The 14509-nt window shown below is 40.8% G+C and overlaps 1 protein-coding gene and 1 pseudogene across 2 annotated transcripts; both read right to left on the reverse strand.

The window, feature by feature from the left end:
- Positions 1-3080: 3080 nt before the first annotated feature.
- On the reverse strand, positions 3081-10476 carry LOC306870288 (kinesin-like protein KIF20A; annotated as a pseudogene). The gene is made up of 16 exons: positions 10399-10476; positions 10240-10335; positions 9843-9955; positions 9621-9759; positions 9340-9524; positions 9113-9200; positions 8864-9040; positions 8670-8781; positions 8443-8499; positions 8229-8375; positions 7980-8145; positions 7635-7811; positions 4760-4888; positions 4480-4651; positions 4188-4296; positions 3081-3214 (listed from the first exon to the last, which is right to left on the reverse strand). The product of its transcript is annotated as a kinesin-like protein KIF20A (transcript).
- A 986-nt stretch (positions 10477-11462) lies between these two features.
- Positions 11463-13634, reverse strand: LOC306875598 (small ribosomal subunit protein uS10). Its single transcript, XM_079426276.1, has 4 exons — positions 13479-13634; positions 12339-12438; positions 12087-12160; positions 11463-11712 (listed from the first exon to the last, which is right to left on the reverse strand). The coding sequence occupies exons 1-4, from the start codon at positions 13479-13481 to the stop codon at positions 11530-11532; spliced, it is 360 nt and encodes a 119-aa protein (XP_079282402.1). The 5' UTR covers positions 13482-13634; the 3' UTR covers positions 11463-11529.
- Positions 13635-14509: the final 875 nt, after the last annotated feature.

Here is a 14509-nt window from a genome sequence, read left to right on the forward strand (position 1 = left end):
ATGGGAAACACCTACACATCCTATGCAACGTTAACCAGAGGCAAATGCAAAATCTATATCTTGACCACCCTAGTGACTGCAATAAAGTACTACTGAAGGTAGTTGAAGTGACCCTGCGCAATGGAGACAGATCCTTAGACACTTATGCCATACTGGATGATGGGTCCGAAAGAACAATCCTCCTTCACCCTGCTGCCCAAACACTTCAGCTAAAAGGTAAATCTGAGAGTCTACAGCTGAGAACTGTGAGACAGGATGTTCAGACTCTTAATGGAGCTTCTGTATCCTTCACCCTTATTCCTAAAGTGCATCCTAATAAGTCCTATGTCATCAGTCAAGCCTTCACTGCTGAACAGCTATCCTTGTCAGAACATTCTCACCCGGTCAAATTCCTCCAGAGGCGCTACGCTCACCTCCGTCAGTTCCCTCTCAAACAGCTTAATAAAGTAAGACCACTTCTCCTTCTAGGGGCTGATCATACACACCTTATCATCCCAACACAACCTGTCAAATTGGGCCCGCCCGGAACCCCTGTAGCAATCAAGACCCGGCTCGGCTGGACACTGCAGGGTCCTGCAAGAGATCTTTCTAGTTTACCTTCTACTTGTTCTCATTATATCTCCTTTAAATGCCCACCTGATGACATCCACCATAATGTTCAGAAACTATGGCAGATTGATGCGTTACCTCAGAGAAGCATGAATGCAGTGGTTCGGTCCAAACAGGATCGAGAGGCAATGCAACAACTTGAGACCCAAACTATCAGAACACCTGTTGACGGAGTCCTACGATATGCAGCACCCCTCCTCCGTGTAAGACCCCTGGCCCCCTCTGAAGGCCCCCAAGGAGGCAGTAATGTCCCGTCTCCGCAGCTGTGAAAGGCGACTCCTTCAAAATCCACAACAGGCAGAGACCTATACTGGTGAGATCCAGAAATTAGTTGATGCTGGGTATGTCAAGAAGTTGTCATCCTCTGAAATAGAAGATACTCCTGAGTCCTGGTTCATACCCCACCACAATGTGCATCACAATGGTAAAGATCGCATTGTGTTTGATTGTGCCTTCTCCTACCGAAATCAGTGTCTGAACTCACAGTTACTTCCTGGACCAATCCTCGGGCCTTCCCTCCTTGGAGTTTTGCTCCGTTTTAGGCAGCACAAGATTGCAATCAGTGGAGACATTAAATCAATGTTTCACCAGGTGCGCCTATTGCCCCAGGATAAACCTCTCCTGCGACTCCTCTGGCGTGACCTGGACTGTAAAGCTCCTCCAACTGTGTATGAATGGCAAGTCCTTCCCTTTGGCACAAACTCAAGCCCTTGCTGTGCCATTTACATCCTCCAGAGGATCATCAAAGATGCTCAGGCAGATGAGTGCATTCACCATTCCATACACAGTAACTTTTACGTGGATAACTGTTTACAGAGTTTCCCTACCCCAGAGGAAGCCAGAGATCTCCTTCATAGCCTGTGCACTATCCTCTCCTCTGGTGGCTTCGAAATCAGACAATGGGCCAGTAATGATCCTCAGGTCATCTGTCACCTACCTCCTGAAGCCAGGTCAGAACAAACAGAGCTCTGGTTATCATACCATCCTTCTCTCGATCCCTTAGAGTCTACTCTAGGCCTCCTCTGGAACTGTCATACAGATACCCTCAGATACAGGCACAGAGCCATTGAATCTACCACTCCAACTATGCGTCATATTTACAGAGTTCTTGCTAGCCAGTATGATCCTCTTGGTTATATCCTCCCTTACATCACAAGGGCCAAAATCATCGTCCAGCAATTATGGGGAAAGGCACGAGAGTGGGATGACCCTAATCTCACTCATGATCTCTTAAAAGCTTGGCTTTCATGGGAAAATGAACTCCCTAACCTCTCCACCATCACTTTGCCTCGCTGCCTCACACCTCATTCAGTAGACACCTCCTTAGCCACTCAAGACCTCCACATCTTCTGTGATGCATCAGAGAAGTCCTATGGTGCGGTTGCCTACATGCGCACAGAAGATGGTCAGCAGCAAGGGGATGTGTCCTTCCTCATGGCGAAGTCCCGCGTTGCTCCCAAAAAACAACTATCCATTCCACGACTTGAATTATGTGCTGCCCTCATAGGAGCTCAATTATTCAGTTTCCTCCAAACAGAGCTCACCCTCCATATCAGAAAGACTATTCTGTGGACTGACTCTACCACTGTACTCCATTGGCTTACCTCTGACTCTTGCCGTTACAAGGTTTTCGTTGGAACCAGGGTAGCTGAGATTCAGGAGCTCACTAAAGGCCAGGAGTGGTGTTATGTGGATTCTGAAAACAACCCAGCGGACGACCTAACTAGAGGAAAGCTACTAACTGAACTTAGTAGGCCCTGCAGGTGGAATCAAGGACCTGCCTTCATGTTTCAATCCCCCGAACTGTGGCCCACTAGCCCTGTTATAGATCAATCGGATGACGCTGAAGAGTGCCGTAAGCCTAGCTTCTGTGGTGCTGTATCTCTCAGTCCATACCCCTTCATCCCTGACCCCAGTCAATTTGTCACCTTCCAAGATCTCCTTGACTGCATGGCTGCATCCCTTCATGGAGCGGCAAAGCCTCCATCAGCAGAAAACTACCGTGATTCAGAGACAGCCATCCTAAGACAAGCCCAGGTGGATTCCTTCAGGGATGATTTAGCCTGCCTTCAAACCCAAAAGCCCCTTCTACCTTCGAGCCGTTTACTCTCCCTTGCCCCAGAGTTAGACCCAGCATCAGGACTCATTCGAGTTGGCGGAAGGTTACGGCGAAGTAGTGATCTACCCCCTGATGCTATTCATCCAGTATTCCTGACCCGGTGACCCCTAACTTGCTGCTGATGGGGCGGCATGATGCTTCCCTTCCTCTGGTTACATATCCAGACTCTGAGCTGCACAGTCGCCGTCAATGGCGTCACAGCCAGATCCTTTCTGATCATTTTTGGGCCCATTTCCTTAGAAATTATCGTCCCTCTCTCCAGTCCAGACAGAAGTGGTGCACAGACCATCCTAACCTACAACCTAACACTGTTGTTCTAATACTAGATCCTCAACTTCCCAGATCCCAATGGTCAGTGGGTAAGGTCATCTCCCTTCATCCCAGCAAAAATGGCCGTTGTAGGGTTGCTGATGTCCAAGTCAAGGACAGGACGTATACAAGGCCCGTTGCCCGCCTCATTCCTCTTCCGGCCCTGCCTGATCTCCCCTGATTGATCAAATTTGCTATACAAATTTGGGGGCGGCTGTTGAGAAGTTGTGTGTCCCTAAGCTTCAAGGTGCTAAGCATGTGCCACACCCTTCTTAGCTTGTTAATTTTCCTATTAACTTCTAGCTCCACCCACCTGATCTCAAGCCAATTAGGACACTATCAGGCTTTATAAATTGCACCTGTGCCCACAGCACCTTCATTCTGGTGCACATTGATGCACTGTGCAGAGGACTGAGTTCTTTTTCCTTTGTTTTTTTCCTGCGTGTGCGTATTTGACCATGTAAGTGCTTTTGTTTGACACTTGACTATTATTCTGTATTTCTTAAGTTTGTCTTAAATGTGTTTATTTCCTGTGAATTCAATGTTATGATTATTGTAAACTAAAACATTGTATTTCTGTTCTTTGTAGAAACCACACGCGCACACATACACCCCTACATACACACACCTATCCAATACCTGATTTGGAAAGAAAATAAAGACCTCAACATCAGAGTGACTGGACCTGTTTTTACTGACAGCCCCATTGGCTTCAAGCTAGCTACCTAAGCATCCTCTTACTCCTTTTCAAGTAGGTTTCATCTGTGTGTGTTCTTACCGGATTTGAGAGCCCGTTTTGTAGATTTTGGATCTCTGCAAGTTTTTCCATGTAGCTCTCCCCAGCTTCCTGCTGTCTCATTCAACTCACTGATCCGCTGCTTGAGAGACAAAAAAAAATCCGTCCATTTACCTCTTGCTTCAACACAGTTTCTCCACTGCACAATTTTCCTTGTACAGCATTTTGAACCTTTCTGCAATGGATAGAATTCAGTCGATGGATGAGTACACACAATTGTACAAACCTAACAAAAACTAATCCCCACCACACACACCTTGCTGTATTTTTATATTTTCCAGTCCAAAAAACAAGAGTGAGCACCACCACAGCTCACAGAGAGACATGTCCAGTCACACATTAAATGGATGATACCTGACTCTGTGGCAGGAACTGGATTTGTTGGCATGGAGTTGTCCTGCATGAGTGGAGGACCGCAACGCTGGCATTTCGGTTCCAACTGTCGAACAAGCTTCTCTAGCTCCTATATTAAAGATGTTAGACTAACATACTACACAAAACGCCAGTTAAAATGCAGTTACAACGCTAGACTGCTGGCCTAGTATATTCTCATGCCTAGTATATTCTCATACCTAGATATGGCGCTAATAATATATATATATATATAAATAGTTGGGGGGTAAATTACACTTGAACAATTGTGAACTCGCTCTTGCTCTTTGTCAATACTTGCATTGTATTCCTCTATAGTGATGTAATCCTCTTCTAGTCTCTCCAGAGCGCATTGATATGCATGCTCTTTCAACGCCTCTTTATACATCTCAAATGTGCTGTCCATCTTCTCTTCATAACTGTCCTTTAGGTCCACCATCTGACGACTTTTAAAGAGAAAAAAAAAAAAAGGGGAAAAAACAAAAGGGAAAAGCTTTCACAAGTCCATGTTATGGTCACTTGCCTTTGTTGCTTCTGCATTCACAAGAACACACCTGTGCAGTTCCTCTGCCTTCATGATTTGTTACAACATTGCATCTCCCATCTCCTTTCGTATCGGAATCTCCTGCAGCAGATTTTTTTCTGCGCTCAGCCAACAGCTTTACACGCAAGCTTTCCAACCCCTACAAAATAATTACAAAAATAGCCAAGTCAGTAAACACATTGCAAAAGTTTCTGTAAAAATGTTAATCTTATTTGAGCACCAAGCATCTTATTGATTACAGTAGAGAAGCAGTGTCACAGCTGATGCAAGTATTTAATAAAAGCAATGTCACCTCTTGAGGCAATATTGACATATCTGCCTCATCTCCATCCAGCAGCTCTTCCTCTGACAAGTAGTCCTCCACAGCCTGTTCATCAATAACTCCATTTTTCAGCAATGGCTTACCATCCAGACAAACAAGACGTGGTGCCAGAGACTCAAGAGATCTTTGAGGTATAACCTGTAATACCTAATATAGAAGCAGACCTCAGATGGCACACTTGAGTGAGCCGTGTGGTCATATGCATTATGCAACCATCAAAACCATAACTATAGAATATCTTGTTTGATTCAGCCCATTGCAAAGCTCATGTTACACAAAAATTAAAATAAGACCACACAAAGAGTCCTCACAAACCTGTCTGGCAACGGCAGAAAACTTCATCACATGGAGGGTCTCATCATAAGTTGAGGCACACTGATTAATATTCACAATCATGGAAGCCCTGCCACGCCCACAAAACATTCCCTGAAAGAGCCTCGTCAGTTTGCTTTCTCAAAATGGGATGCAACTCATCTTCATCCTAGAGAAGCAAACAGGAACACAGTTTTGAAAACAGCACATAAACCAGACACTCTTAACAGTCTAGTTAGTATTTGCATGTACCGCCAACCTTGGTTATTCCGGAGTGCTGCAATACACTTGCCTAGAATCAGCAATGAATTGTTTATATTACCAGCTTCTTTCAGACACTCTCCAAATGTTTTGGTTTTGTTACACCTTTCAGAGCCGGATAAGTCACAAAGTGAGAGACTTATGCAAGAAAAGAAGGTGTTAAACTTTCAAAACAACATGCGTTTCAAATATGCATTTCACTTATTCCGACAGTCCCTGAACATGTCCTCCCTCCATGCGTATCAGTTTGATGGTGAAGATGCTATGACGGCAAACAGACCAAAGTGCTTTTTTTGGCAGCTTCATTTGCTTTAAATGTACAGGCTGCACTAAATTGCAACGCATATACTGTATTAAGCACCTTTATATAGCATTTACTTGGAATACACAAGCAGCTTTTTTTTTTTTAAATGGGTAAACATGATAAATGACCTTCTGCTGAATGACTGGTTCATCTTGGTTGCTGCTGCACTGCGGTTCTTATTGCCCACATGTAGGATCTTACTAGCCTCCTCTGCATTCTGCACATCAACCCATCTTAAATCTACAAAAGACACCAACTACCTTTACAAAAAAAAAAGCTAATAAACATCTCATTTGCTTCTCTTTTAAAGAAGAAACTATACCTCTAATGTAAGAGCTCCCTGTGCTGTCCTCACAAACCCGCAGTGCAAGACGTCTTTTGGATTTGCTGGTGTGGGCTAACTGAAGCAGGTCATACACATGCTCATTGTAGATTTCATAAAACGCCACCCAAACGGAGTACAGACATTGCCCTTCAACCATCCAATCAACACGGTAGGCTGAAAGACATGGGCATAAATCTGAAAACAGGTCCTTACACATCACACATTTTAGTGATCATAATGCTTTACCGGTGTGGTCATATGAAACGCTGGAAAATGACAAACTACTGACTGAGGATGTTGAGCCATTTCTACTGGATTTTGTGGGTTCAGGCTCCTGAAAAGAGAGATTTACAAGATTTGACAATGACTTTCATAAGCAGTACACACGGAGAGAGAGAGAGAATAAAGGCACTGGAATCTGTTTTCAGCAAACTACAGGCAGCTATATCAAAGAATGTGCAGACCAGTCTTACCTCTTTTAGCAAACTGAAGAGTGCTGCCTTGGCATTCTTCTCTACTTTTAGCTGCTCGGAGTCCAGTTTTTGCACATCTGACCTCAAATACGGCTTTAGGTCCATATGTTCATACTGGCGGCCAGCAATGTGCTTAAACACAACCTCTAAAGCACGTGGCAAAATGCCAGGTTCTTCCAGAGAACCTTAAAATAGACAATTTCACATGTAACGATTACAGACACCCAACAACAGAAGATATATCATAGGATGCATCCCGTGTGAATATCTGTTAAATTCACCTTGTATGGTGTATGTTTTTCCAGCATTGGTCACACCATAACTGAACACCAATGCATTTTTGCCATGAACAAAGTTATGCACTTGTGAACTGATTGTGCCTTCAAAAAACTCTGCCTGAGTGCATGTTGGCCCAAAGATCTGCATTTTGATAAAAAAAAAAGAAATCAATACCTGTAGAGCTAAGATTCATCCAAATTACGTGTTTTTAAATAGTATTTTACCTGGGTAAAGCTATAAACCTGTTGACCAATTCCTTTCTCGCTGCTTTTCAAGTCCATGTTATGGTCACTTGCCTTTGTTGCTTCTGCATTCACAAGAACACACCTGTGCAGTTCCTCTGCCTTCATGATTTGTTACAACATTGCATCTCCCATCTCCTTTCGTATCGGAATCTCCTGCAGCAGATTTTTTTCTGCGCTCAGCCAACAGCTTTACACGCAAGCTTTCCAACCCCTACAAAATAATTACAAAAATAGCCAAGTCAGTAAACACATTGCAAAAGTTTCTGTAAAAATGTTAATCTTATTTGAGCACCAAGCATCTTATTGATTACAGTAGAGAAGCAGTGTCACAGCTGATGCAAGTATTTAATAAAAGCAATGTCACCTCTTGAGGCAATATTGACATATCTGCCTCATCTCCATCCAGCAGCTCTTCCTCTGACAAGTAGTCCTCCACAGCCTGTTCATCAATAACTCCATTTTTCAGCAATGGCTTACCATCCAGACAAACAAGACGTGGTGCCAGAGACTCAAGAGATCTTTGAGGTATAACCTGTAATACCTAATATAGAAGCAGACCTCAGATGGCACACTTGAGTGAGCCGTGTGGTCATATGCATTATGCAACCATCAAAACCATAACTATAGAATATCTTGTTTGATTCAGCCCATTGCAAAGCTCATGTTACACAAAAATTAAAATAAGACCACACAAAGAGTCCTCACAAACCTGTCTGGCAACGGCAGAAAACTTCATCACATGGAGGGTCTCATCATAAGTTGAGGCACACTGATTAATATTCACAATCATGGAAGCCCTGCCACGCCCACAAAACATTCCCTGAAAGAGCCTCGTCAGTTTGCTTTCTCAAAATGGGATGCAACTCATCTTCATCCTAGAGAAGCAAACAGGAACACAGTTTTGAAAACAGCACATAAACCAGACACTCTTAACAGTCTAGTTAGTATTTGCATGTACCGCCAACCTTGGTTATTCCGGAGTGCTGCAATACACTTGCCTAGAATCAGCAATGAATTGTTTATATTACCAGCTTCTTTCAGACACTCTCCAAATGTTTTGGTTTTGTTACACCTTTCAGAGCCGGATAAGTCACAAAGTGAGAGACTTATGCAAGAAAAGAAGGTGTTAAACTTTCAAAACAACATGCGTTTCAAATATGCATTTCACTTATTCCGACAGTCCCTGAACATGTCCTCCCTCCATGCGTATCAGTTTGATGGTGAAGATGCTATGACGGCAAACAGACCAAAGTGCTTTTTTTGGCAGCTTCATTTGCTTTAAATGTACAGGCTGCACTAAATTGCAACGCATATACTGTATTAAGCACCTTTATATAGCATTTACTTGGAATACACAAGCAGCTTTTTTTTTTTTAAATGGGTAAACATGATAAATGACCTTCTGCTGAATGACTGGTTCATCTTGGTTGCTGCTGCACTGCGGTTCTTATTGCCCACATGTAGGATCTTACTAGCCTCCTCTGCATTCTGCACATCAACCCATCTTAAATCTACAAAAGACACCAACTACCTTTACAAAAAAAAAAGCTAATAAACATCTCATTTGCTTCTCTTTTAAAGAAGAAACTATACCTCTAATGTAAGAGCTCCCTGTGCTGTCCTCACAAACCCGCAGTGCAAGACGTCTTTTGGATTTGCTGGTGTGGGCTAACTGAAGCAGGTCATACACATGCTCATTGTAGATTTCATAAAACGCCACCCAAACGGAGTACAGACATTGCCCTTCAACCATCCAATCAACACGGTAGGCTGAAAGACATGGGCATAAATCTGAAAACAGGTCCTTACACATCACACATTTTAGTGATCATAATGCTTTACCGGTGTGGTCATATGAAACGCTGGAAAATGACAAACTACTGACTGAGGATGTTGAGCCATTTCTACTGGATTTTGTGGGTTCAGGCTCCTGAAAAGAGAGATTTACAAGATTTGACAATGACTTTCATAAGCAGTACACACGGAGAGAGAGAGAGAATAAAGGCACTGGAATCTGTTTTCAGCAAACTACAGGCAGCTATATCAAAGAATGTGCAGACCAGTCTTACCTCTTTTAGCAAACTGAAGAGTGCTGCCTTGGCATTCTTCTCTACTTTTAGCTGCTCGGAGTCCAGTTTTTGCACATCTGACCTCAAATACGGCTTTAGGTCCATATGTTCATACTGGCGGCCAGCAATGTGCTTAAACACAACCTCTAAAGCACGTGGCAAAATGCCAGGTTCTTCCAGAGAACCTTAAAATAGACAATTTCACATGTAACGATTACAGACACCCAACAACAGAAGATATATCATAGGATGCATCCCGTGTGAATATCTGTTAAATTCACCTTGTATGGTGTATGTTTTTCCAGCATTGGTCACACCATAACTGAACACCAATGCATTTTTGCCATGAACAAAGTTATGCACTTGTGAACTGATTGTGCCTTCAAAAAACTCTGCCTGAGTGCATGTTGGCCCAAAGATCTGCATTTTGATAAAAAAAAAAGAAATCAATACCTGTAGAGCTAAGATTCATCCAAATTACGTGTTTTTAAATAGTATTTTACCTGGGTAAAGCTATAAACCTGTTGACCAATTCCTTTCTCGCTGCTTTTCATGGTGGCCAACCTTTAGGAGCATGAAGGGCAATGGTCTCAGAGTCTTCCAATACAACACAACCCTGGAAGAAAAAGAATGTTCATATAGGTCCAACATTTCCTAAAGCAAACACAAAACTTGATTAACATTTGGCTGATGATACACAGGGCAACTTTATGAGCAATTTTGCTGAGCAACTTTGGTTAATGCTGCCGTCAACAGGTGAGACAAACCAGGTGGGCCCAAAGTCAATCTGAAGTATCCAGATAGAAATTTGTTACCCATTCTCAGATGGAAAATACTCAAGCAACATTGCTCAAAAAAAAAGTTGCCCCGTCATCAGCCTTACACTAAATTTTGTGATACCTGATCTTCATTGCTTTTGAGCTCCTCTTCACTGAAAGGGCGCACCTTCAAGTAAACTCGAAATTGCTGTTTTTCAGAGATTTCAGCAGTCTCACTCTGCACATAGCAAAGATACCATACAAAGTGCTATACTACATACATAAAACAAGAATACACTACGTTATTAAAGGAGTTCATGATAACATTAGTAGTTGCAGTCTTTGGAATAAACTCCAGAAAGTTCAGGTAGAGCTGCATGATGAGGTTCACAAGCAGTTGACTCCATAGCCACTAACACGGCGTCCTCATTTGTCAATAGCTGTTGCCATGATTATACGGTAATAAAAAAGTTCAGTACTTAAAACAATGGGAGTTAAATTTTAAAGTCTTCAACTTGACGTTAGTATGGGTGAGAGTTAGACAAAACAGCAAAAGCAAACTGATATAACTTGCAACAACTGAAACTACTTTAAACAATAACATAGAATTGTTTTGATAGCACGGGCAAGAAAAGATCTTACCCAAAATGCATTTGTCACACCTGCTCACCAATCAGCACGTAAACGATCAGGTCCAAAAGACATTCAGCACACCTGTAAATTCTTTTCAGGATGTATACTCACTGTGGTGCAATCAAAAATTGCAGGTGCAATTTGGGCTGAAATCTTGTTCTTGGTTTTAATTAGTCCTGACCAAAACAAGCTTTATATATACATATTAATTAAAAAAAGACCAAAGTTGTGCCAAAACATAAAATGTAATTTCTGTATAATTTCACATTTCAGTTGCTGTGAGGGGCTCCATACTTATTTCAATAAACATTTAACTTTTCAAGTTCATGAGAAAAAGCTGTACACATTTCAGTAAAAAATACTTGCCTATTAATGACAAAGACTGCTTCAGTATTTCTTTTTTGTTGGTAGTTTAGCAATGGCACTGCAAAAGATCTGTAGTAATTTAACGTCACATATCTTAACGTCCCAGAGTACTCATTCTTCTGACACACCCTCATGTAGTTGCAAGCCTGTATGCTTTTTTTTTTTTCTGCAGAACACAAATATTTAAGAACACTGGATTCCAAACAATATTGGAATGCACTGACTGTCCTTTTTAAACATCACTAAGCTCCAAACAATTAAATGCATACAGGCGTCTAGCAACATGAATGAGTAGACAAATGAATTTTATGGGATACCTAACCAGTCTGAGGTCAGTGGGGGAAAATAAATAAAAACACACAGAAATCCAAAAATCTCAATCTTTTATTGAGCTGACAGCAAACACGCAGCTGATTAAGTGGGAAGACAGCAATTATGCATCTGCAATGGTGACCTCCACCTCAACACCAGGCTCAATGCTGATGCTGGTAATCTGCTTGACGATCTCAGATGGACTGTGTAGATCAATGAGGCGCTTGTGAATCCGCATCTGGAATCTGTCCCAGGTCTTAGAACCTTCACCACATGGAGTCTTGCGAGTAGTGATACGAAGAGTCTTATTGACAGGGAGAGAGAAAAAGAAAATAGAACCAAATTTAGAATGACAGCCTGATACCAAGCATCTTGAAAACTGGGACATTCTCTTGGCAAATGTCTATGACTAAAGGGATAGTCACACTGCACTTCTTGTCCAATTGACTTCCATTCATATGCATGCGAATGCGTCAGACCAAAAACGCAAGCCTGTGCAAAAAGTCTTTGCATTTCACTGCGTAGCAAAGTTCAAGCTTGGTGGTTATTACTGTTGGTTATGTGTTGAATTTAAGTTTTTAAAAAGACGCTGCAGAGCATGACGTCATATCATGACTGTTGCAGCATCCCAAGGAATTTCGCATGCTCAAAGTCTAAAAAGTCAAAACTGGTACTCACCTTAGTGGGCATACGCACAGGTCCCTTCACCTTCAGACTCTTCTCCTTGGCACCTCGGATCAAATCGGCACACACTAAAGTGAAAACAAGTGTTTAAATTACAACATGCCTGACCTATTCAGATACAAAAATCAGTTTTGAGAAAAAAGGCTCAGAATAGCGTATAATATAGCTCATGTTTATGTCATTCATATATTATTATCCTCACTGCCATCAGCTTAGTACCACCTGAGCACTGGGGCACAAACACACCTTTTTCCAGAGATTTGACATTGCGGCTGGTCAGAGTGATGCGGATACGGTGAATTGCCACCTCGGCCTCAACAGGAGCCTTACCAGTGTCTTTGAATGCCTGCAAAACATACATGTGCCGTTAATAAACTTTTAAAGAGCAAACACTGCAATTCTGATACTCACTAAATACTTGCTCTTTTTTTCCCTAAATCACTTATGTTATAACCCAGAGGGCTGACATACCCACTAAACTTAAACAGGTCAAACTAGGCAAGTCAGGGTCTCAGCAGAGTTTCTACAAAAATCTCATTTAAGACCTGCACAAATAAAGTGAAATTTCAGAACAAACCCAAACAAAATTTCAAAACAAATCCTGTATCAAATTATTTTACTTAAGCAGTCTGGGGCACACATTTAACTGCAAGTCTCAAATACTCCGTGCACAATACATGCATGCACTGAAATTGGACTTTTATGTACAAATATATCAATTAATACAAAATACAGGGCAATCCCTAAACTTGCTAAATCTTTACACTGAATGCCAAATGTTGTTAGTCTTTCCTCCAAGTGAGGAGGTCGGTAAAACATTATTCACATAAAACATGTAATTATTAAACAAGCCAGAAATACGCAACTCTTGCTATGAAACGTCTATGCTTCCGCTAAAAAAAAAAAAAAAAATACTCCGGCAATGCTGTTATTAATGTGACCAACTATACAAACGCCTCACTTTTACAACCTTGAACACAGCAATGGGGGGAGTTCTAGTGAATACAACATTTATTTTCCGCTTTAATATTCACAACTGCTCATTCAAAAAGATGGAAGATTTAAAAAAAAAAAAAAAAAAAAAAAAAAAAAAAGTGTACTCTTATAACTACAGGTGTATAGATCTATGCTTACAAACCTATAACGTTACACCAATTTACAATATAAAACACAAACAGTGTCAAGTTATTAACAGAAGATCATAAGCATTCTCTTGGCATAACATGATTTTCACTGATCGCAAACTGCTCAAACTCAAAGCCTGCAAAACATAGATCAGCACATGTTTACACGAGATGCTTAGCAGCCATCACCTAAATACAGACACAGAAGACAATAAAGACAACTTCTCTGTGTTAATACAACATTAGTAGAACTTCAAATTACCATGGTTACTAATTCCTGACCGACTTATTCGTGGAAATGGTTGAAACGCGAACAGCGGTGAGTCAGGAAGCGCACAACACGACCTCGCTCCGGTCCTTCAGGAAAGGAAGGTCTGAAGGCCTGCTCGCTCATTTATATGATTCATCCGGGTACTGTGTGACAACCACAACCGTGTCAACATTTCCGCCGGAACAAAAAGCATTTTGCAGAATTTTTGCCGATCACTGGGGATAATGGCTAATACAGCGAAAAAAATAAATAAACATGGATATATATATATATATATATATAATAATATATATATATATAATAAATGTTGCAAATAAAATGAAAATGAATAAAAAAATAAAAAATAAACATTCATTAAAAAAAAAACTACAATAATGTTTTACATTTGAACAACGAACAATGCCTAAATAATACAAGATTTCCATATATATATATTTTTATGTTTTAAAAAAAATAAGAAAAAAAACACTCTTTGACAAAAAATATTCAGACCCTTAACTCATTACTTCGTTGGGACTTTTTGGGTATGGTGTGAAAATCTTTGATAATTACTTTCTTATGTAAATTTGTATTTATTTATTTATGTGCTTATATTTGCAAAGTTATCACAATTATTTATTTATTTAGTCATTTAGCAGACGCTTTTATCCAAAGCCACTTACAAATGAGGACATAAGAAGCAATCAAAACCAACAAAAGCGCAACAGCGTGCAAGTGCTATTACCAGTCTTGGTTAGCCTAAGGCAGTACAGATTATTATTATTATTATTATTTATTAATTTTTTTAATAAAAAGACATATAGATAAAATAAAATTAGAATAGAGAGTGCTAGAGTTAGAGGGTCAAGTAAAGATTATTTATAAATATCATACAACTGTTTTTTTGTTGTTGTTTTTTTTTCATTATGGGGCACAGTGTGTACATTTTTTGTTTTGTTTTGTTTTGTTTTAAGTAACGTAAAATGTGAGCAGTATGTCCTGTAAAGTAAAGGGTTTGAAAAAAAAAAAGTGAGTGTATGTCC

Source organism: Barbus barbus (genome assembly GCF_936440315.1).
Source record: "Barbus barbus genome assembly, chromosome: 1".
NCBI lineage: Eukaryota > Metazoa > Chordata > Actinopteri > Cypriniformes > Cyprinidae > Barbus > Barbus barbus.

Bases quoted from the DNA above. Each gene is read 5' to 3' on its own strand.
- LOC306875598 (XM_079426276.1), bottom strand. The intron at 12,161-12,338 runs GTGTGTTTGTGC...TTTTCACTTTAG, and splicing joins TGTCAAATCTCTGGAAAAAG to TGTGTGCCGATTTGATCCGA. The intron at 11,713-12,086 runs GTGAGTACCAGT...CCTGTCAATAAG, and splicing joins CTGTGCGTATGCCCACTAAG to ACTCTTCGTATCACTACTCG.